This window comes from Oncorhynchus tshawytscha, linkage group LG12 (assembly GCF_018296145.1).
Source record: "Oncorhynchus tshawytscha isolate Ot180627B linkage group LG12, Otsh_v2.0, whole genome shotgun sequence".
NCBI lineage: Eukaryota > Metazoa > Chordata > Actinopteri > Salmoniformes > Salmonidae > Oncorhynchus > Oncorhynchus tshawytscha.
Genome location: NC_056440.1, coordinates 50075726 through 50098323, shown reverse-complemented (window position 1 = coordinate 50098323; position 22598 = coordinate 50075726). Strand labels below are relative to the sequence as shown.

Sequence of the window (22598 nt, the reverse complement as noted above, 5' to 3'; positions counted from 1 at the left end):
ACCTGGGTGACATCATACTAAATGTCATGTAGCTTGCTCTTTCTTTTTTTATTTCACCTTCATTTAACCAGGTAGGGCAGTTGAGAACAAGTTCTCATTTAAAACTGTGACCTGGCCAAGATAAAGCAAAGCAGTGCAACAAAAAACACAGAGTTACACATAAACAAACGTACAGTCAATAACACAAAAGAAATGTAGAAGAGTAGGGAGGAAGGCAATAAATAGGCCCTAGAGGCGAATATAATTACAATTTAGCATTCATATTGTATTGCAGATGATGATGTGCAAGTAGAGATACTGGGGTGCAAAAGAGCAAGAGGGTAAGTAATAATATGGGGATGAGGTAGTTGGGTGTGCTTTTTACAGATTTGCTGTGTACAGGTTTTGATCGGTAAACTGCTCAGACAGCTGACGCTTAAAGTTAGAGAGGGAGATACAAGTCTCCAACTTCAGAGATTTTTGCAATTCGTCCCAGTCATTGGCAGCAGAGAACTGGAAGGAAAGGCGGCCAAAGCAAGTGTGGGCTTTGGGGATGAACAGTGCGATATACGTGCTGGAGCGCGTTCTACGGGTGGGTGTTGCTATGGTGACCAGTGAACTGAGATAAGGCGGGGCTTTACCTAGCAAAGACTTAGACGACCTGGAGCCAGTGGGTTTGGCGACGGATATGTAGTGAGGGCCAGCCAACGAGAGCATTCAGGTCGCCATGGTGGGTAATATATGGGGCTTTGGTGATAAAACGGATGGCACTGTGATAGACTACATCCAGTTTGCTGAGTAGAGTGTTGGGGGTTATTTTGTAAATGACATTGCCGAAGTCAAGGATCGTCAGTTTTACGAGGGTAAGTTTGGCGGCATGAGTGAAGGAGGCTTTGTTGCGTAATAGGAAGCAGATTCTAGATTTAATTTTGGATTGGAGTTGCTTAATGTGAGCCTGGAAGGAGAGTTTACAGTCTAACCAGACACCTAGGTATTTGTAGTTGTCCACATATTCTAAGTCAAAACCGTCCAGAGTAGTGAAGCAAGTCGGGTGGGAGGGTGCGCTCAGCAATCGGTTGAAGAGCATGCACTTAGTTTTACTAGCATTTAAAAGCAGTTGGAGGCCACGGAAGGAGTGATGTATGGCGTCCGGACATCAGGCCCTCTGATTTGACACACTGAACTCTATTCTTGAAGTTATCAGTCTGAAACTTTGCACATACACTGTTGCCCTCTTGTGGATACCATCGAAACTACATCCAGCTTCCTAGCTGAATGTGTGGCTATACTTTTTAATGTAAAAGATGATGCAACAAAAATAGAAAACAATTTTTTTTCATTGTATTACCTTTTACCAGATCTATTGTGTTATGTTCTCCTACATTAATTTCACATTTCCACAAACTTCAAAGTGTTTCCTTTCGAATGATATCAAGAATATGCATATCGTTGCTTCTGCTCCTGAGCTACAGGCAGTTAGATTTGGGTATGTCATTTTAGGCAGAAACTGAAAAGAGCCTGATCCTTAACCTGTTAAGAAGTTTTAATAACTTTTATCAACTATAACTACAGTACCTTCAGAAAGTACTCACACCTCTTGACTTTTTCCACATGTTGTTATATTACAGAAATCATTTGAAATGAATAGATTTTTTTTATGGGCCTACACACAATAATGTCAAAGTAGAATTCAGTTTTTCAACATTTTCATTTTCATTCATTTCTATTATTTTAAAATGAAGAGCTGAAATGTCTAGAGTGAATAACAACTTTGTTATGGCAAGCCTAAATAAATTCAGGAGTAACAATGTGCTTAACAAGTAATATATTAAGTTGCATGGACTCACTCTGTGTGAAATAAGTGTTTAACAGCATTTTGTTATGAATACCTCATCTCTGTACCCCACACATTCAATTATCTGTTAGTTCCCTCAGTCGAGCAGTGAATTTCAAACAAAGACCAGGGAGGTTTTCCAATGCCTCGCAAAGAAGAGCACCTATTGGTAGAGTGGTAAACATAAAAAAGCTGACACTGAATATCTCTTTGAGCATGGTGAAGTTATTCATTCAACTTTGGATCATTACAAAGATACAGGCGTCCTTCCTAGTGCTTTGAAGTGCTTTGAGAGACTAGTCAAGGACCATATCACCTCCACCCTACCTGACACCCTAGACCCACTCCAATTTGCATACCGCCCAAATAGGTCCACAGACGATGCAATCTCAACCACACTGCACACTGGGAATCTCGACTACCCGCCCTGTGCAACTGGGTACTGGACTTCCTGACGGGCTGCCCCCAGGTGGTGAGGGTAGGCAACAACATCTCCACCCCGCTGATCCTCAACACTCGGGCCCCACAAGGGTGCGTTCTGAGCCCTCTCCTGTACTCCCTGTTCACCCACGACTGCTTGGCCACGCACGCCTCCAACTCAATCATCAAGTTTGCGGACGACACAACAGTGGTAGGCTTGATTACCAACAACGACGAGATGGCCTACAGGGAGGAGGTGAGGTCCCTCGGAGTGTGGTGTCAGGAAAATAACCTCACACTCAACGTCAACAAAACTAAGGAGATGATTGTGGACTTCAGGAAACAGCAGAGGGAACACCCCCCTATCCACATCGATGGAACAGTAGTGGAGAGGGTAGTAAGTTTTAAGTTCATCGGCATACACATCACAGACAAACTGAATTGGTCCACCCACACAGACAGCATCGTGAAGAAGGCGCAGCAGCGCCTCTTCAACCTCAGGAGGCTGAAGAAATTTGGCTTGTCACCAAAAGCACTCAAACTTCTACAGATGCACAATCGAGAGCATCCTGGCGGGCTGTATCACCGCCTGGTACGGCAACTGCTACGCCCACAACCGTAAGGCTCTCCAGAGGGTAGTGAGGTCTGCACAACGCATCACCGGGGGCAAACTACCTGCCCTCCAGGACACCTACACCACCCGATGTCACAGGAAGGCCATAAAGATCATCAAGGACAACAACCACCCGAGCCACTGCCTGTTCACCCCGCTATCATCCAGAAGGCGAGGTCAGTACAGGTGCATCAAAGCTGGGACCGAGACACTGAAAAACAGCTTCTATCTCAAGGCCATCAGACTGTTAAACAGCCACGACTAACACTGAGTGGCTGCTGCCAACACACTGACTCAACTCCAGCCACTTTAATAATGGGAAATGATGTAAAATATATCACTAGCCACTTTAAACAATGCTACCTAATATAATGTTTACATACCCTACATTATTCATCTCATATGTATGCTATTCCGAAAGGAGGGCGGGGGAGGGCCTTATATGCGTCGCAGAAGTTAGAATAACAATGATCCAGGGTTTTACCAGCCCTGGTAGCACATTCGATATGCTGATTGAAGTTAGGGAGTCTTGTTTTCAGATTAGCCTTGTTAAAATCCCCAGCTACAATGAATGCAGCCTCAGGATATGTGGTTTCCAGTTTACATTGAGTCAAATAAAGGTTGTCCAGGGCAATCGATGTGTCTGCTTGGGGGGGGGGGCGTGATTATAATCGAAGAGAATTCCCTTGGTAGATAATACGGTCGACATTTGATTGTGAGGAATTCTAAGTCAGGTGAACCTAATTAACAGAGTGAAAAGGAAGCCTGTACAGAATACAAATATTCCAACACTTATTCACTTTTTGTCCTGAATACAAAGTGTTATGTTTGGGGGAAATCCAATAAAACACATAGTCATGGATGTATCATGTTATGGGTATGCTTGTAATCGTTAAGGACTGGGGAGTTTTTTAGGATAAAAAATAAACGTAATGGAGCTAAGTACAGGAAAAATCTGAGAGGAAAACCTCATTTAGTCTGCTTTAGACTAGACACTGGGAGATGAATTCACCTTTCAGCAGGACAATAACCTAAAACACAAGGCCAAATCTACACTGGACTTGCTTACCAAGAAGACAGTGAATGCTCATGAGAAGCAGATTTGAATTAAATGTACTTGAAAATCTATGACAAGACCTGAAAATGGTTGTCTAGCAATGATCAACAACAATGACAGAGCTTGAAGAATTTTGAAAAGAATAATGGGCAAATGTTGCACAATCCAGCTGTTTTTACTTTGTCATTATAGGTTAAGGTGTGTAAGAATTCAATTCAATTGTGTGTGGATTCAATTTAATCCATTTTGAATTCAAGTTGTAACAACCAAATTTGGAATAAGTCAAGGGGTATGAATACTTTCTGAAGGTACTGTATACACATTTGCATAAATGTGTATAAAATAACCCACCAATAGTAACTCTTTAACTGTATAAGCTAGAGACACCAAACCAACTTTGACCCTGGATTTCACTTGGATTCACCTGTTCAGTCTCTGTCATGGAAAGAGCAGGTGTTCTTAATGTTAAGTATATAAATGTCCCTTACATTTGCATAAAATAACTCTTGAACAGTTCAAACTAGAGACACCAAACCAACTTTCACATGTTCATGCTATCCTATCCAATGCCACACAACTACTTTCAAAGAGCGGAAGCAAGTCACACAATTTTTCTTAATTGAAAAGTTACCATCTAGTTAACAAAATGCAAATGAGAAAAGTGAGAAGAGACTAACATACTGGGAGAGGAGAAGTGAGGAAGAAAGAAATATAGGAATATACGGTGCATTCGGAAATTATTCAGACCCCTTTACTTTTCCCACATTTTGTTACGTTATTTTATTCTAAAATGGATTATATAAAACATTTTGCTCATCAATCTACACAGTACCCCATAAAGACAAATTGAAAATAGTTTCGAAAATTTTGCAAACGTATTAAAAAATTTAAAAAACAGAAATACCTTATTTACATAAGTATTGAAACCCTTTGCTATGAGACTCAAAATTGAGCTCAGGTGCATCCTGTTACCGTTGATGATCCTTGAGATGTTTCTACAACTTGATTGGAGTCCACCTGTGGTAAATTCAATTGATTGGACATGATTTGGAAAGGCAAACACCTGTTTATATAAGGTCCCACAGTTGACAGTGCATGTCAGAGCAAAAAACAAAAAACCTAGAGCTAGCCGCCCGGCCAAACTGAGCAATCGTGGGAGAAGGGCCTTGGTCAGGGAGGTGACCAAGAACCTAATGGCCACTCTGACAGAGCTCTATAAGTACTCTGTGGAGATGGGAGAACTTTCCAGAAGGACAACCATCTCTGCTGCACTCCACTAATTAGGCCTTTATGTTAGAGTGGCCAGACAGAAACCACTCCTCAGTAAAAGGCACATGACAGTCTGCTTGGAGTTTGCCAAAAGGCACCTAAATGACTCTCAGACCATGAGAAACACGATTCTCTGGTCTGTTGAAACCAAGATTGAACTCTTTGGCTTGAATGCCAAGCGTCACTTCTGGAAAAAACCTGGCACCATCCCTACGGTGATGCATGGTGGTGGCAGCATCATGCTGTGCGGATGTTTTTCAGCGGCAGGGACTGGGAGACTAGTCAGGATCTAGGGAAAGATGAATGGAGCAAAGTACAGAGAGATCCTTGATGAAAACCTGCTCCAGAGCGCTCTGGGGCGAAGGTTCACCTTCCAACAGGACAACAACCCTAAGCACACAGCCAAGAAAACGCAGGAGTGGCTTCGGTACAAGTCTCTGAATGTCCTTGACTGGCCTAGCCAGAGCTCAGACTTTAACCTGATCGAACATCTCTGGAGAGATCTGAAAATAGCTGTACAGCAACACTCCCCATCCAACCTGACAGAGCGTGAGAGGATCTGCAGAGAAGAATGGGAGAAACTCCCCAAATACAGGTGTGCCAAGCTTATAGTGTCATACCCAAGAAGACTCGAGGCTGTAATTGCTGCCAAAGGTGCTTCAACAAAAGTACTTAGTAAAGGGTTTGAATACTTATGTTAATGTGCTATTTCCATTTTAGAATTTTTATACATTTGCAAACATTTCTAAAAACCTGTTTTTGCTTTGTCATTATGGGGTATTGAGTGTAGACTGATGTGGGATAAAAATGTGGGAAAAGTCAAGCCGTCTAAATACTTTCTGAATGCACTGTAGGTACTTTGGAGAGTAAGAGTGGAAACAGAACAATGTACTCACTCCAACATAATTGGTATTGTGAACGTTATGGAGTAGATCGATAATGTCATATAGCTAATGACAAGATTAATCAGGTAAATACGTTTTTCTGGTAGTTTGTCTTTTTTTAACCCTGTTTGAATTTGCACTAGAAATGAAACAAAGGGAATACAGCCAGCTTCTTGTAATGTCCAAATGTGAGGCTAAAACAATCCTTTATGCAAATAATTAATTCTTAGAGCTGTTTGTGGAAATTCATATTATAGGGAATCTTAGCCTACATTTGTGCATTCCTCATCCTGCTCACAAATAACTTTCATACTTCTTGCCTCCTTAACATCCTCATAAGTATTAGCGCTGTGGTTCTGTATGATGTTACTTTGTTCTACAAAATGAAAGACTACAAGCCAAAGGTGGTCAGGCGCAATAAGGCTAGCGCTAATCACCCTGTCCACTTCAACATGATACACATGCACACACACAAACCCAGACGTGACCCAGACACCGTGGTCCTCGTGGGAATCTGTTACTCCACACTTAAGGCTGACGCTGCACTGGAAAAACTCAACACCCCCCATCTTGGTCCAGATCACTACATCACTTAACAGGCACAGACATGTTCCTGACAGTGGGAGATGTAATATTGGCTGGGCTGTCTAAACCTCCTCACATGTTTCTGTGTGGTTGATCAATGAGATCTCAAAGCTGCTGCTGAATGTGTCAAACAGAAGAGAGGGGAATTGCCCAGTCTAATAAAGAGTGCAAAAGCTTTTCTGGTGATGAAAATGATCCCATTACACTATAATAATGAAGTGTATAGACCTACCTTGTGACACAGTGCTCTCTTACGGAGAGATTTAACTTGACCATAGAGTGTGAGTAACAAGGGCGTCATCCTGAGGTAGACAGGTGAAAGATGAGGATGAACAGCTGTTAATGACAATGTTTGCCAGCTGTGGTTCAAAACCCTACCTCATTGGCTGAGTCCGAAGTGCTGTTTTCAGGTCCTCCACCACTTTGTTCCTCATCTCCATCTCCTCCTCGTCAAAGGCGAACAGGGTCTGCATCTGCACAATGACAAAACATACTCCATGACACAGCAGAACAAAAATTATGATAATGGTATTTTAAAGGAGAACCTTTGATTCTGGCTTAGTTGAAGGGAGTCTGAATGATCTTTATCATAACTTCACAATAAGGTACACAAAATCAGTTCATCATTGGAGTTCTCCAATAAGTTTGACTTTCTGTGGGTGGGGAGGGGCGACCAAGCTAGACTGTGGACAGACCAGGGTTCAAATGCATGTGTATTTGAGTATCTGCTATTTGAAATACTTCTTCTGTGTATTTGAGTATTTTCAATTTGCACAGCCCAAACCAGGTGATTTTGTATGAGTGAATGCCAGGTGGTCTGCCAAGTTATATTCGACAGGATTTTCGCATGCTTGTTTCAAGTACCGTTTTCAGATGACTGGGTTGAATGTATGAGTGTATTTGAGTCAGTACACTTGAGTATTTTAAAATACTTTCCAGGTGTATTTCCAGGTACATTGAAGTGCTTCACTAATTGTATTTTCAAGTGGACGATGTCTGAATACTTTCTTCGAATGTTTGTGAAAGTGGTTGTTATTTTAGGAATAGTATTTGAACCCAGGACTGATTGTGTACAAAGAGAGCTCAGCATTATTATCATGAAATTAATTATATGGAGGCTGTGCGCTGTTGCTGTGTGTAAGGGATAATCAACGAGGGGCTATACATTCTATGGAAAATAATGAATGACGTGGAAGGTGTGTTGGATGACGCGCTAGCAGTGTTGGATGACGCGCTAGCAGTGTTGGCGACTTTGACGCTATACTGAGCGAGTATTCAGACCACTCTAGCGGCACATTTTCAAAAAAGTGACTAGCGACAAATCTAGCAACCTTTTCTGGGGTTATTGGAGATGCTGATGTGAAAGCACATAACGGTCTCACTCTTCTCAATGAGCAGCGGGTGCGGGTACTGCCGTGGGCCATACCCCAGTACCAAAACACGCACAGTCCTCTCGCTGCAGTCAGAGCAGGATATGTTCACCCCTCCGTGTCCACACTGCAAATTAATCGCGCATGTGGGAAGCCGCCGCTGGCTGATCCCGCCCTGGCTTACTTTCAGGGTGGGATGTAAATGTTTTTTTTTTTTAAAGTCAATTTTGCCAGTTAATTTGTAGTTCTAAACATATTTGGGGTGTTTTTACTCACTTTTTGTCTCTCCCATGACGTTATTCCTCTCTCCTACAGAATCCATCACAATTATATGCCAAAGGCCAATTTGGCGATGCCGTCATTTAGCTATGTTTAGGACATTATGACTTTTATACCATTTACACATTTGCCGGTAGAAATGTGTTCAACATCCACTGAAGTAAGTTTTGAAGTGTCTATCTGAGAGATATGAAAAATATCTAACCCTTTTTTGGCACTAAAGTACTTCCATATATACTTCTGGTTCTGTGTGCGTCTGTGTAACCTACAGATGTTTCAGTCATAACATCCATCGGGCCGGCTTAGCCTTGTCCAGATGGTTCCGAGGCCCTTGCCAAGTAGTCATGTCTCTGGCTCCTGTTTCTCTAAATAAGTATGTTCATTCTCAATAGGAAGTTGGACAGAGGATTCGGAGAGAGGAGGAACTATTTGCTTGTGCAGTGAGCCAGTTCACCGTGTCAAAGCTACTAGCCAAAATGCTAACTTACAGATACATCTGGTATTTGTGTGCTAGTGCTAACCTGTGGCCAGACACAGTACCTTACCCTTCTGCTTACCCACAGTAGAGCACACTATTTCAGGCCAAGAATCTAGCCAGCCAGACATTATGTAAATGCTAGCCTAAAACCAAATGTTTTATCATGCAATGGTCGCCAACCCTGGTCCTGGAAAGCTAAAGTATGTGCTGGCTCTTGTACCAATCAAGCAAAAACAATTAGTTGAAGTCTGTTTGTTAGTGCTCGGCTTGAACAAGAGCCTGCACCCCCTGTAGCTCTCCAGAACTACGAAAGATGCCAGACATCTACGTTTTTATACTAGCGCTAGCCAGCCATTACACACAGATGCTAATTCTAACAATAGGCGCTAGCTCGCAAGACAACCCAACCCACACCTCCAGCTAGTCATGCAATCCCAACAGAAACCCTCTGAACTCCAAAGGAGAACTCTGAGGTACAATGTGTTAGCTACTCTTTGCACATCAGGTTAGAGACACTTAATGTGGCTTATCAGAACTGGGCGCTAGCTACCATTTTGAGTTGGTGCTTGGTGGCTATTGAATTCTCAACTTGGAGGTGGAGAAACTGTACAGCACAGGGCTCTGAAAGTGTTCTATGAATGGTGTTCGGGAGCCGGTGTAATCTCACTGGGTGGAGGACAGAAAGACAGACAGTGGGAGAGAATTTGTGAAGAGGGAGAGATGAAGGGGGTGAATGAAAAGTGGGGAGAGAAATGGGGGGCTCTCACAGCACTAAAGCATGTATCTTAGGGATTTCTATACAACCAAAATGGGGTTTGTTTGTGTGTTCCTCCGCTTCAGTAATAGTATTTCCAGATATCTACCATATGTACCAGGCTCAGGCAGGACACAGTTCCTTACCTGAGTCAAACAAAAACAGCTGTAAATATAGCTGACATGTAAACAATGTTTGTTGCTTTGGGCATGTCTGCCAGGAAAATGATCAAAAAATGTAACGTGGAGAAAGCCCAAATATCAAATGCCATTACTTGGTTGGCCCTGTATCCTCAGCCTGAATGACACGGGACAAGTTTGCACTCTATAGCCTGCAAAAATCTGTAAACTAAATACATTCTTTAGCTGTTTGTGCCAGGTACGACACAGAAAACTGCCCCAGGGGAATATTGAAAGCCCATAACCAACGCAGAAGATCTCACAGCATGCACTGACTGGGTCCCAAACGCTAGTCTGCTAGTTAGTACTCCACTGTCAACGTAATACTTGTTCAAATCAAATCAAATTCTATTGGTCAAATGCACATGGTTAGCAGATGTTATTGCGAGTGTATCGAAATGCTTATGCATCTAGATCCGACAGTGCAGCAGTATCTAACAGGTAATATCTAACAACTCCATGACATAACCTAATATTTTACAAATTCCACAACAACACCGAACACACACAATCTGGTAAAGGAATGGGATAAGAACATATAGGTATAAAATATACGGATGAGCAATGACAGTGCGGCTAAGATGCAATAGATAGTAAAGAATAGATAGTGAAGGATACAGTATACATTATATGGGTCAAAGACGAGAAGTGTACATTTGGTGTCCAAAGCCATTCATTTAACATAAAAGATGAATACGTATAAATATATTGTTAAATCACTTAACTCTTCTTTTAACCCAGAAAAATTTGTATTGGAAACTAATTAAGGGAGTTATTGAGCTCTAAAGCATCAACATGTCCTTCAGTGTAACTGTCTGGGTTGAAATTCTAATGACAAAATTGTTTTTAAAATGTAGATATTCATCCTAAAATATAAATATATATATATATATAGAATAATGGGTGACATACTGTATCTAAAAATTATTTAAAAACTTAAATAACTTGTATCTGGACTTTTGTGCTTCATCAATGTCATTCAGTATAACATAGGTGAAAAGCCATTTTAAAGCATATCACATGATGATAATCATGTGACAGTGTGACATCACAAAGAAGACCCATTGAAGACCCTCTATCAATGTGATGAGGTAAGTACAGTTGAAGTTGGAAGTTTACATACACCTTAGCCAAATACATTTAAACTCAAGTTTTCACAATTTGTGAAAATTCCACATCCTTAGGTCAGTTAGGATCACCACTTTATTTTAAAAATGGAAATATCATTATAATAGTAGAGAATTATTTATTTCAGCTTTTATTTATTTCATCACATTCCCAGTGGGTCAGAAGTTTACATACACTCAATTAGTATTTGGTAGCATTGCCTTTAAATTGTTTCACTTGGGTCAACCATTTCAGGTAGCCTTCCACAAGCTTCCCACAATAGGTTGGGTGAATTGTCACCCATTCTTCCTGACAGAGCTGGTGTAACTGAGTCAGGTTTGTAGGCATCCTTGCTCTAACACGCTTTTTCAGTTCTGCCCACACATTTTCTATAGGATTGAGGTCAGGGCTTTGTGATGGCCACTCCAATACCTTGCCTTTGTTGTCCTTAAGCCATTTTGCCACAACTTTGGAAGTATGCTTGGGGTCAGTATCCATTTGGAAGACCCATTGCGACCCACTATCCTACCGATCCTCGACTTCGGCGATCATTTACAAAATAGCCTCCAACACTCTACTCAGCAAACTGGATGCAGTCTATCACAGTGCCATCCGTTTTGTCACCAAAGCCCCAAACACCCACCACTGCGACCTGTATGCTCTTGTCGGCTGGCCCTCGCTACATATTAGTCGCCAGACCTACTGGCTCCAGGTCATCTATAAGTCTTTGCTAGGTAGAGCTCCGCCTTATCTGAGCTCACTGGTCACCATAATAACATCCACCCGTAGCATGCGCTCCAGCAGGTATATCTCACTGGTCAACCCCACAGCCAACACCTCGTTTGGCCGGCTTTCCTTCCAGTTATCTGCTGCCAATGACTGGAATGAATTTCAATTATTGCTGAAGTTGGAGACATATCTCCCTCACTAACTTTAAGCATCAGCTATCTGAGCAGCTTACCGATCTGTAAATAGCCCATCCAACTACCTACCTCATCCCCATATTGTTTTTATTTACTTTTTTTGTTCTTTTGCGCACCAGGATTTATACTTGCACATCTATCACTCCAGTGTTCATTTGCTAAATTGTAATTACTTCGCTACTATTGCCCCATCTATTACCTTAACTCCTTACTCCATTTGCACACACTGTATAAAGATTTTTCTATTGTGTTATTGATTGTACTTTTGTTTATTCCATGTGTAAATCTGTGTTGTTTTTTTGTTGAACTGCTTTGCTTTATCTTGAACAGGTTGCAGTTGTAAATGAGAACTTGTTCTCAACTGGCCAACCTGGTTAAATAAAGGTGAAATAAAAACATAAAGTATGAAAGTATTGAGATGTTGCTTAAATAAATCCACATACATTCCCTCCTCATGAAGCCATCTATTATGTGAAGTGCACCAGTCCCTCCTGCAGCAAAGCACCCCCACAACATGATGCTGCCACTCCCGTGCTTCACTGTTGGGATGGTGTTCTTCGGCTTGTAAGCCTCCCCCTTTTTCCTCCAAACATAACGATGGTCATTATGGCCAAACAGTTCTCTCTTTGTTTCATCAGACCAGAGGACATTTCTCCAAAAAGTAAGATCTTTGTCCCTATGCGGTTTTGGAGCAGTGGCTTCTTCCCTGCTGAGCGGCATTTCAGGTTATGTCGATATAGGACTCATTTTACTGTGGATATAGATAATTCTGAACCAGTTTCCTCCAGCATCTTCAAGAGGTCCTTTGCTGTTGTTCTGGGATTAATTTGCCCTTTTCACACCAAAGTGAGTTCATCTCTAGGAGACAGAACGAGTCTCCTTCCTGAGCGGTATGACAGCTGCGCGGTCCCATAGTGTTTATACTTGCATACTATTGTACCACAGATGAACGTGGTACCTTCAGGCGTTTGGAACTTGCTCCCAAGGATGAACCAGACTTGTGGAGGTCTACAATTTTTTTCTGAGGTCTTGGCTGATTTCTTTTGATTTTCCCATGATGTCAAGCAAAGGCACTGAGTTTGAAGGTAGGCCTTGACATACATACACAGGTACACCTCCAATTGACTCAAATTATGTCCATTAGCCTATCAGAAGCTTCCAAAGCCATGGCATCATTTTCTGGAATTTTCCAAGCTGTTTAAAGGCACAGTCAACTTAGTGTGTGTAAACATCTGACCCACTGGAATTGTGATACAGTGAATTATAAGTGAAATGATCTGTCTGAACAATTGTTGAAAAAAATACTTTCCAACATGCACAAAGTAGATGTCCTAACCGACTTGCCAAAACTATAGTTTGTTAACATCTTTGGGATAGGGGCAGTATTTTGACATTTGGATGAAAAGCGTGCCCAAAGTAAACTGCCTGCTACTCAGGCCCAGATGCTAGGATATGTATATACTGGTAGATTTGGATAGATGACTCTAAAGTTCCTAAAACTGTTAAAATAATGTCTGTGAGTATAACAGAACTGAAATGGCAGGCGAAACCCAGAGGACTAACCCCCACCCCAAAAAATAATCCTACCACTGATTTCAATGGCTGGCACTGTTATATTAGGGCGAAATCTTGCCCGATAGCAGTTACTAGGGCTTCCACTAGATGTCAACAGTCTTTAGAAAGATTTTCAGGCTGTTTTTTTTTTAAATGAGCCAGAAATTGTAGTTTTTCTAGGTGGCTCCCATTTTGGCTATAGTGTTTCCAAGCCCGTGAATGGTATTTTTCTCCGGTAAAGACAATAATGATTCTCAGTCTTAAATTGTATTGTTTATTTGCGTATTATGGTACCTAAGGTTTGATTATAACCATTGATGGACTTGTTTGGATAAATTCATTGGTAATGTTTGGATTAATTTTGTATGCACTTTGAAGGACGGAAACGGAGTGGATTATTGACTGAAGTGCCCCAGCTAAACAGAGTTTTCATGGATATAAAAAAAGGTCCATTTGTAATGTAATTGGGACCTTTTGGAGTGCCAACAGAAGAAGATCTTCAAAGGTAAGGCATATATTATATCGCTATTTCTGACTTTCGTGTCACAACTCCCTGGTTGAAAATGATGTGTTATGCATTTCTGTGCTGGGCTCTGTCCTCAGATAATCGCATGATTTGCTTTCGTCATAAAGCCTTTTTGAAATCTGACACAACGGCTGGATTAACAACAAGTTAAGCTTTATTTTGATGTATTGCACTTGTGATTTTAATGTTTATAGTAATGTAATTTGACGTTCTGCAATATGTTTTTTTGACGCCGATACCGATTATTGGAGGGCCAAAAAAAGCTGATTTATACATATGTTTTTAAGAATGACACTTACAACAATACTGAATTAACAATAAACACTTATTTTAACTTCTTGGATATAGGGGGCGCTCTTTTAATTTATGGATAAAAAAACGTTCCCGTTTTAAACAAGATATTTTGTCACGAAAAGATGCTCGACTATGCATATAATTGACAGCTTTGGAAAGAAAACACTCTGACGTTTCCAAATCTGCAAAGATATTATCTGTGTGTGTCACAGAACTGATGCTACAGGCGAAACCAAGATGAAATTTCAAACAGGAAATGCCCCAGATTTTGAATGTGCTTTGTTCCAATGTCTCCTTATATGGCTGTGAATGCGCAAGGAATGAGCCTACACTTTGTCGTTTCCCCAAGGTGTCTGCAGCATTGTGACGTATTTGTAGGCATATCATTGGAAGATTGACCATAAGAGACTACATTTACCAGGTGCTCTGGTTGGTGTCCTCCGTTGCAATTATTGCGTAATCTCCAGCTGCGTCTATTTTACCATTTGCTTCAGAGGAGAAACCAAACTGCCACGAATGATTTATCATCGAATAGATATGTGAAAAACACCTTGAGGATTGATTCTAAACAACGTTTGCCATGTTTCTGTCGATATTATGGAGTTAATTTGGAAAAAAAGTTTGGCGTTGTAATGACTGAATTTTCAGGTTTTTTTTCTTAGCCAAACGTGATGAACAAAACGGAGCGATTTCTCCTACACAAATAATCTTTTTGGAATAACTGAACATTTGCTATCTAACAGTCTCCTCATTGAAAACATCCAAAGTTCTTCAAAGGTAAATTATTTTATTTGAATGCTTTTGTTTCTGTGAAAATGTTGCCTGCTGAATGCTAGGCTTAATGCTATCAATACTCTTACACAAATGCATATTTTGAAAATCTGAGATGACAGTGTTGTTAACAAAAGGCTAAGCTTGTGAGCCAATATATTTATTTCATTTCATTTGCGATTTTCAAAAATAGTTAACGTTGCGTTATGGTAATGAGCTTGAGGCTATAATTACGCTCCCGGATACGGGATTGCTCGACGCAACAGGTTAAGACGTTTTCGGTTGTAGTTATTATAGGAATTATAGGACTATTTCTCTCTATACCATTTGTATTTCATATACCTTATAGGCACTATAGTATACCAGCCTAATCTCGGGAGTTGATAGGCTTGAAGTCAAACAGCGCAATGCTTGAAGCACAGCGAAGAGCTGTTGGCAAATGCAGGAAAGTGCTGTTTGATTGAATGCTTACAAGCTTGCTGCTCGCTACCACCGCTCAGTCAGACTGCTCTATCAAATATCAAATCATAACCTTAATTATAACATAATAAACACACAGAAATACAAGCCTTAGGTCATTAATATCGTCAAATCAGGGAACTATCATTTCGAAAACAAAACGTTTATTCTTTCAGTGAAATACAGAACCGTTCTGTATTTTATCTATCGGGAGGCATCCCTAAGTCTAAATATTTCTGTTACATTGCACAACCTTCAATGTTATGTCATAATTATGTACAATTCTGGCAAATTAATTACGGTCTTTGTTAGAAAGAAATGGTCTTCACACAGTTTGCAACGAGCCAGGCGGCCCAAACTGCTGCATTTACCCTGACTCTGCTTGCACAGAACACAAGTGACAATTTCCCTAGTTAAAATAAATTCATGTTAGCAGGCAATATTATCTAAGTATGCAGATTTAAAAAAATATATACTTGTGCATTTTGATTTTAAGAAAGGCATTGATGTTTATGGTTAGGTACACATTTGTGCAACGACAGTGCTTTTTTCGCAAATGCACGTGTTAAATCATCACACGTTTGGCGAAATAGGCTGTGATTCGATGATAAATTAACATGCACCGCATTGATTATCAACACAGGACAAGCTAGATTAACAAGTAAGTTCATCAACCATGTGTAGTTAACTAGTGATGACGTTAAGATTAATTGTTTTTTATAAGATAAGTTTAATGCTAGCGAGCAATTTACCTTGGCTCCTTATTGCATTCGCGTAACAGGTGGTCAGCCTGCCACACAGTCTCCTCGGCCATGCCGATTAATTAAGCTGGGTGGATAACATTAAGTTGCACTATTACACTGTATTTAATGTTTTATTGCAATGCAGTTAAGGTATAACTGATGGATTATGTTAATATTACACACACACAAAATTATGGATTAAAAATGAATGATTCATTATATTAGTTAATAGCTACAATCAACCATCGGAGTCCTTGACTCCAGAACTAGAGCAATCCCTTGAGCCACATTCTCAAACACTGGAGCAATCACTTGCTTCCTCCATTCCAGAAAAAAAGAAAACGTTATCAAAGCGTTGCAAGCAGCTGCAAAAGGAAAAATGAGAACTAAAGAAGAAAATTCTCCAACTGGAAATGCAACTAAAACAATCACAACAAAAAAGCGACAAATTACGAAAGGGCATGCAAAGGTCAAATAAATGCATTTATTTATTGTGTCATTCAGGGAAACAAAATATTGTCATACAGTATAACACTAGTATTTTATATTAAAATATAATAACTTTGTTTTGTTGACTCAGAGAGAAAAACAAATCTCAAAGGATGAATTGAAAGATATTTTCATAGAAGGCTGGAAGTTTTTGTTTAAAAAAATTCAGTTGTACCCGTGACATCAAATATGTGATATTCAAAATAAATTAATGTTATTTTTTCTGGGTAGTTATATTTCTGCCAGTCTAAGCATGGATATATAACCTTGTGATTATGAAAAAATGTGCATTTAAAAAAAAAAGACATTTTACTAAGGTAGATTCATATGAATCACAATAAAAATTAATTATTGGCTTTATTCTTGAATTTTACTAATATAAGGGCATAGGTGACACTCCAATGAACATAAAAAAGTATTTTAGGGAATTGTAACTGCTGTTTTATTTTTTTTTACTCCTTTGAACTCCTATACATATGTGATGAGTAATGCAAGATATGTAAACATTCTCAAAGTGGCATTATTAAGTGTTCCATTTATTAAAGTGGCCAATGATATTAAGTTTGTAGGTAGGTAGCCGCCTGCCTGTGCGCCTCTCTATTTTATTTTATTATTTAACCTTTATTTAACCGGGAAAAGCCCACTGAGACCTCTTTAAGCCCACTGAGTCTCTTTATCAAGGGAGACTTGGCCAAGGCAGCAACAATCAATACATTACATAATTAAAACATACAGCAATACAACATGATTAAGCTTTTTTAAAAAGCATTTACACTCCTCTGTAACAGAGTCTCCCATCAATATTTTCAATTAATTCAGTGGCACTAACATATATAGATGAAGCATGGATTGTAGATTATTCCATGCGTCTGGTGCACAAGAAGAGAAGGCAGTTTTGCCTAATACTGTGTATGTCCTGGGGACCTTAAGTAGCAACAACCTAGCAGACGTGGGTATGGTAACTGCTGGTGGTGAAAGAGACCAGACTACAGAGGTAAAGAGGGAGTTTACCCAAAAGCGTTTTGAAGATGAACACATACAAATGTATCTTTCTGTGCATATAAAGTGGGGTCCAGCCTACCATTTGGTACAATGTTCAAATGGTGGGTGAGTGACTTGGCATTTGTAATAAAGCGCAAGGATGCATGATAAACAGAGTCCAGTCTCTGTAAGACGGAGGAGGTTGCATGCATATACAACAAATCACCATAATCAATTACAGAGAAATAAAGTGGCCTGAACAAGCTTCTTTCTAGCCATAAGCGGGAAGCAAGCCTTATTAAAAAAATAAAAACCCAATTTAAGATTTGTCACAAGATTATCCACATGCACTTTAAAGGACAACTTGTCATCCAACCAAATACAGTGCCTTGTGAAAGTATTCGGCCCCCTTGAACTTTGCGACCTTTTGCCGCATTTCAGGCTTCAAACATAAAGATATAAAACTATTTTTTTGTGAAGAATCAACAACAAGTGGGACACAATCATGAAGTGGAACGACATTTATTGGATATTTCAAACTTTTTTAACAAATCAAAAACTGAAAAATTGGGCGTGCAAAATTATTCAGCCCCTTTACTTTCAGTGCAGCAAACTCTCTCCAGAAGTTCAGTGAGGATCTCTGAATGATCCAATGTTGACCTAAATGACTAATGATGATAAATACAATCCACCTGTGTGTAATCAAGTCTCCGTATAAATGCACCTGCACTGTGATAGTCTCAGAGGTCCATTAAAAGCACAGAGAGCATCATGAAGAACAAGGAACACACCAGGCAGGTCCGAGATACTGTTGTGAAGAAGTTTAAAGCCGGATTTGGATACAAAAAGATTCCCCAAGCTTTAAACATCCCAAGGAGCACTGTGCAAGCGATAATATTGAAATGGAAGGAGTATCAGACCACTGCAAATCTACCAAGACCTGGCCGTCCCTCTAAACTTTCAGCTCATACAAGGAGAAGACTGATCAGAGATGCAGCCAAGAGGCCCATGTTCACTCTGGATGAACTGCAGAGATCTACAGCTGAGGTGGGAGACTCTGTCCATAGGACAACAATCAGTCGTATATTGCACAAATCTGGCCTTTATGGAAGAGTGGCAAGAAGAAAGCCATTTCTTAAAGATATCCATAAAAAGTGTCGTTTAAAGTTTGCCACAAGCCACCTGGGAGACACACCAAACATGTGGAAGAAGGTGCTCTGGTCAGATGAAACCAAAATTGAACTTTTTGGCAACAATGCAAAACGTTATGTTTGGCGTAAAAGCAACACAGCTCATCACCCTGAACACAACATCCCCACTGTCAAACATGGTGGTGGCAGCATCATGGTTTGGGCCTGCTTTTCTTCAGCAAGGACAGGGAAGATGGTTAAAATTGATGGGAAGATGGATGGAGCCAAATACAGGATCATTCTGGAAGAAAACCTGATGGAGTCTGCAAAAGACCTGAGACTGGGACGGAGATTTGTCTTCCAACAAGACAATGATCCAAAACATAAAGCAAAATCTACAATGGAATGGTTCAAAAATAAACATATCCAGGTGTTAGAATGTCCAAGTCAAAGTCCAGACCTGAATCCAATCGAGAATCTGTGGAAAGAACTGAAAACTGCTGTTCACAAATGCTCTCCATCCAACCTCACTGAGCTCGAGCTGTTTTGCAAGGAGGAATGGGTAAAAATTTCAGTCTCTCGATGTGCAAAACTGATAGAGATATACCCCAAGCGACTTACAGCTGTAATCGCAGCAAAAGGTGGCGCTACAAAGTATTAACTTAAGGGGGCTGAATAATTTTGCACGCCCAATTTTTCAGCTTTTGATTTGTTAAAAAAGTTTGAAATATCCAATAAATGTCGTTCCACTTCATGATTGTGTCCCACTTGTTGTTGATTCTTCACAAAAAAATAAAGATATAAAGCTGTATGTTTGAAGCCTGAAATGTGGCAAAAGGTCGCAAAGTTCAAGGGGGCCGAATACTTTCGCAAGGCACTGTACCTAGGTTTTTGGTTGGATGACACTTTGTCAATGGATAAGCCACCAGATGTGACAATGCTAACGTTCTTTGGCAGAGTTCTAGCTCTGGTAAAGGTCATGAATTTAGTTTTTTGTATATTCAAGACCAGTTTGAGACCATAAAGGGAGGCCTGCAGTAACTGCAAAGCAGTCTGGATCTCTTCAAGTCTGAACCAGAGAAGGAGCACATGAATATAAAACTATCATCTGCATATTGATGTAACTTTGCTGGTTGCATCCCATTTCCCAAATCATTAAAAAATATTGAGAACACCACAGGAGCAAAAATGAAACCCTGGGGCACACCTATATTAATCTCAAGAAAGCTAGACTTGTGATTGTCAGTATATACACAGTGTTCTGTCAGAAAGATAGTTCCTAAACCAATTTACTGCCCCTTCACTGAGACCAATGTTTCTGAGTCTACCTAGCAACAATGGTCAACTGAATTTGTTATGTGCTCTGGGATTCGGTCTTGTAGGCGCATTAATTAATTGAGCGAGATTCAGAGTCACACAGTTCTTTAAAAGAGTTTAACAATCTGATGGCCTTGAGATAAAAGCTGTTTTTCAATCTCTCGGTTAGTCATTCCTTAGCGGTCGGTGCAAATTTTCTGATTCACAAACATTCGTAGAGCCACTGTGTTTCCGACTTGAGCGCTAAAGTCAGGGGTCAAGGGGCAGTGACACAAAGCTGCCAGTCACTGAGGTTGTACTGACATCTCTATATCATATCCACCATTGCCCACGATCCCTCCCAGGTTCATTCGTCATTACAGTGGTTCTCTTACCATGAAATAGGTGGGATGGCCTTTCAACCTAGTTTAAAGTCAGTTGCTTTGGAAGCCTTTGTGCCCTGCCAGAAAATTTTAAGTAAGGGGAAACACTGAGCTTCTACAGCCAAGTCTAATAGAATCTTTTAGTATTATGAGAAAAGGGATGCAGTTTGTTTCATTAACTAATTTCCTCAGATGCTTCATTCCTTGCTCTTGGATTTAATACAGCTTTAATGGGAGCAGGGGTTTCCAAAAGCAAGATGGTATCTCATTGTGTTGTTGTCAGCGATGTGGACTCGAGTCACAGCTCAAGATGCACATTTTGTAACTTGAGACTTGACAAAAAAAACACTTCCCACGACTTCGACTTGAGCATCTATGACTCGTGACTTAACTAAAAATGAAATACAGAAATATCTCATTTATAGAAGTATTCACACCCCTGAGTCAATACTTTGTAGAAGCACTTTTGGCAGCTGTGAGTCTTTCTGGGTTAGTCTCTAAGAGCTTTCCACACCTGGATTGTGCCACATTTTCACATTATTCATAAAGAAATGATTCAAGCTCTGTCAAACCATTTGCAGGTCTTGCCATAGTTTTTCAAGTAGATTTAAGTCAAAAGCATTCACTCACTTTCTTTCTTGGTAAGCAACTCCAGTGTAGATTTGGCCTTCTGTTTTAGATTATTGTCCTGTTGAAAGGTGAATTAATCTCCCAGTGTCTAGTGTAAAGTAGGTTTTCCTCTCGAATTTTGCCTGTGCTAAGCTACATTCACTTTAATTTTTATCCTGAAAAACACCCCAGTTCTTAACAATTTCAAGCATACCCATAACATGATACAGCCACGACTATGCTTGAAAATATGGAGAGTGGTAGTCAGTAATGTGTTCTGTGTTAGATTTCCCCCAAACATAACACTTTGTATTCAGGATAAAAAGTTTATTGCTTTGCCACATTTGTTTGCAGTATTACTTTAGTGCCTTGCTGCAAACAGGATGTATGTTTTGGATTTTTACTCTGTCAATTATGTTAGTATTGTGGAGTAACTACAATGTTGGTGATCCATCCTCAGTATTCTCCTATCACAGTCATTAAACAGGGGAACTGTTTTAAAGTCACCATTGGCCTCATTGTGAAATCCCTGAGCAGTTTCATTTCTCTCCCGCAACTGAGTTGTCTGTATCTTTGTAGTGACTGTATTGGTGGTGTGAATTTGCAGTGAATAGGCTTACATCAAGTAGCCTAGCCTAGGCCTAGCACTGTACATTTGTAGGACATTACATTTACTGATAGCCATGTAGGCTAATTGATTAATCTATCTAGCAACTAGATCATATTCAAATTTTGCTTAGTGTTTTCCCACTTCCTCAGGTGGTGAATAATATAGCCTAGACCAATATGCACAAAGATGTTGGCAAATACATCTCTGAAGAACCAAAAATAAATCTTATTTTGACAGGCTGCATATAAAAATATCAATCATGCATTCCATGGATATGTTAGACATGAGTCAGTCATGTGAAGTCCCATAAAGAGAGGTACGAATAAAATGATTGCTAGCTAGCTTGACATGAAATTGAAAATAGCATTGAAATGGTTATAAAACACTTAAACATTGACTTGAAGACTCAAAACCCAAATTTAGGGACTTGTGACATGACCTGAGCTGTGGAACTTGGAACTTTACTTGGGACTTGACTCGAAGGTTATGACTTGAGACTTGCAAAATTGTGACTTGATCCCATCGGTAACCATGAAGTGCTTTGAAAGGCTGGTCATGGCTCACATCAACACCATCATCTCGGAAACCCTAGACCCACTCCAATTCACATACTGCCCTAACAGATCCACAGATGACACAATCGCACTACACACTGCCCTTTCTCACCTGCACAAAAGGAACACCTATGTGAGAATTATATTCATTGACTACAGCTCAGCGTTCAACACCATAGTCCCCACAAAGCTCATCACTAAGCTAAGGACCCTGGGACTAAATACCTCCCTCTGCAACTGGATCCTGGACTTCCTGACGGGCCACCCCTAGCTGGTAAGTGTAGGAAACAATACATCTGCCACGCTGCTCCACAACACTGGGGCCCCTCAGGGGTGCGTGCATAGTCCCCTCCTGTACTCCCTCTTCAACCACGACTGCGTGGCCAAGCACGACTACAACACCATAATTAAGTTTGATGATGACAACAGTGGTAGGCCTGATCACCAACAACAATGAGAGAGCCTATA

The 22598-nt window shown here is 40.3% G+C and overlaps 1 protein-coding gene across 2 annotated transcripts in view; it reads right to left on the bottom strand.

The window, feature by feature from the left end:
• daam2 (dishevelled associated activator of morphogenesis 2) overlaps nt 1–22598 on the bottom strand; it is a 117371-nt gene that overhangs the window by 50548 nt on the left and 44225 nt on the right. For both annotated transcript variants that reach the window (XM_024439692.2, XM_024439693.2), the window contains exon 4: nt 7020–7114. In XM_024439692.2, the coding sequence (XP_024295460.2) occupies nt 7020–7114 (95 nt within the window). The remainder of the gene's footprint in view (nt 1–7019; nt 7115–22598) is intronic.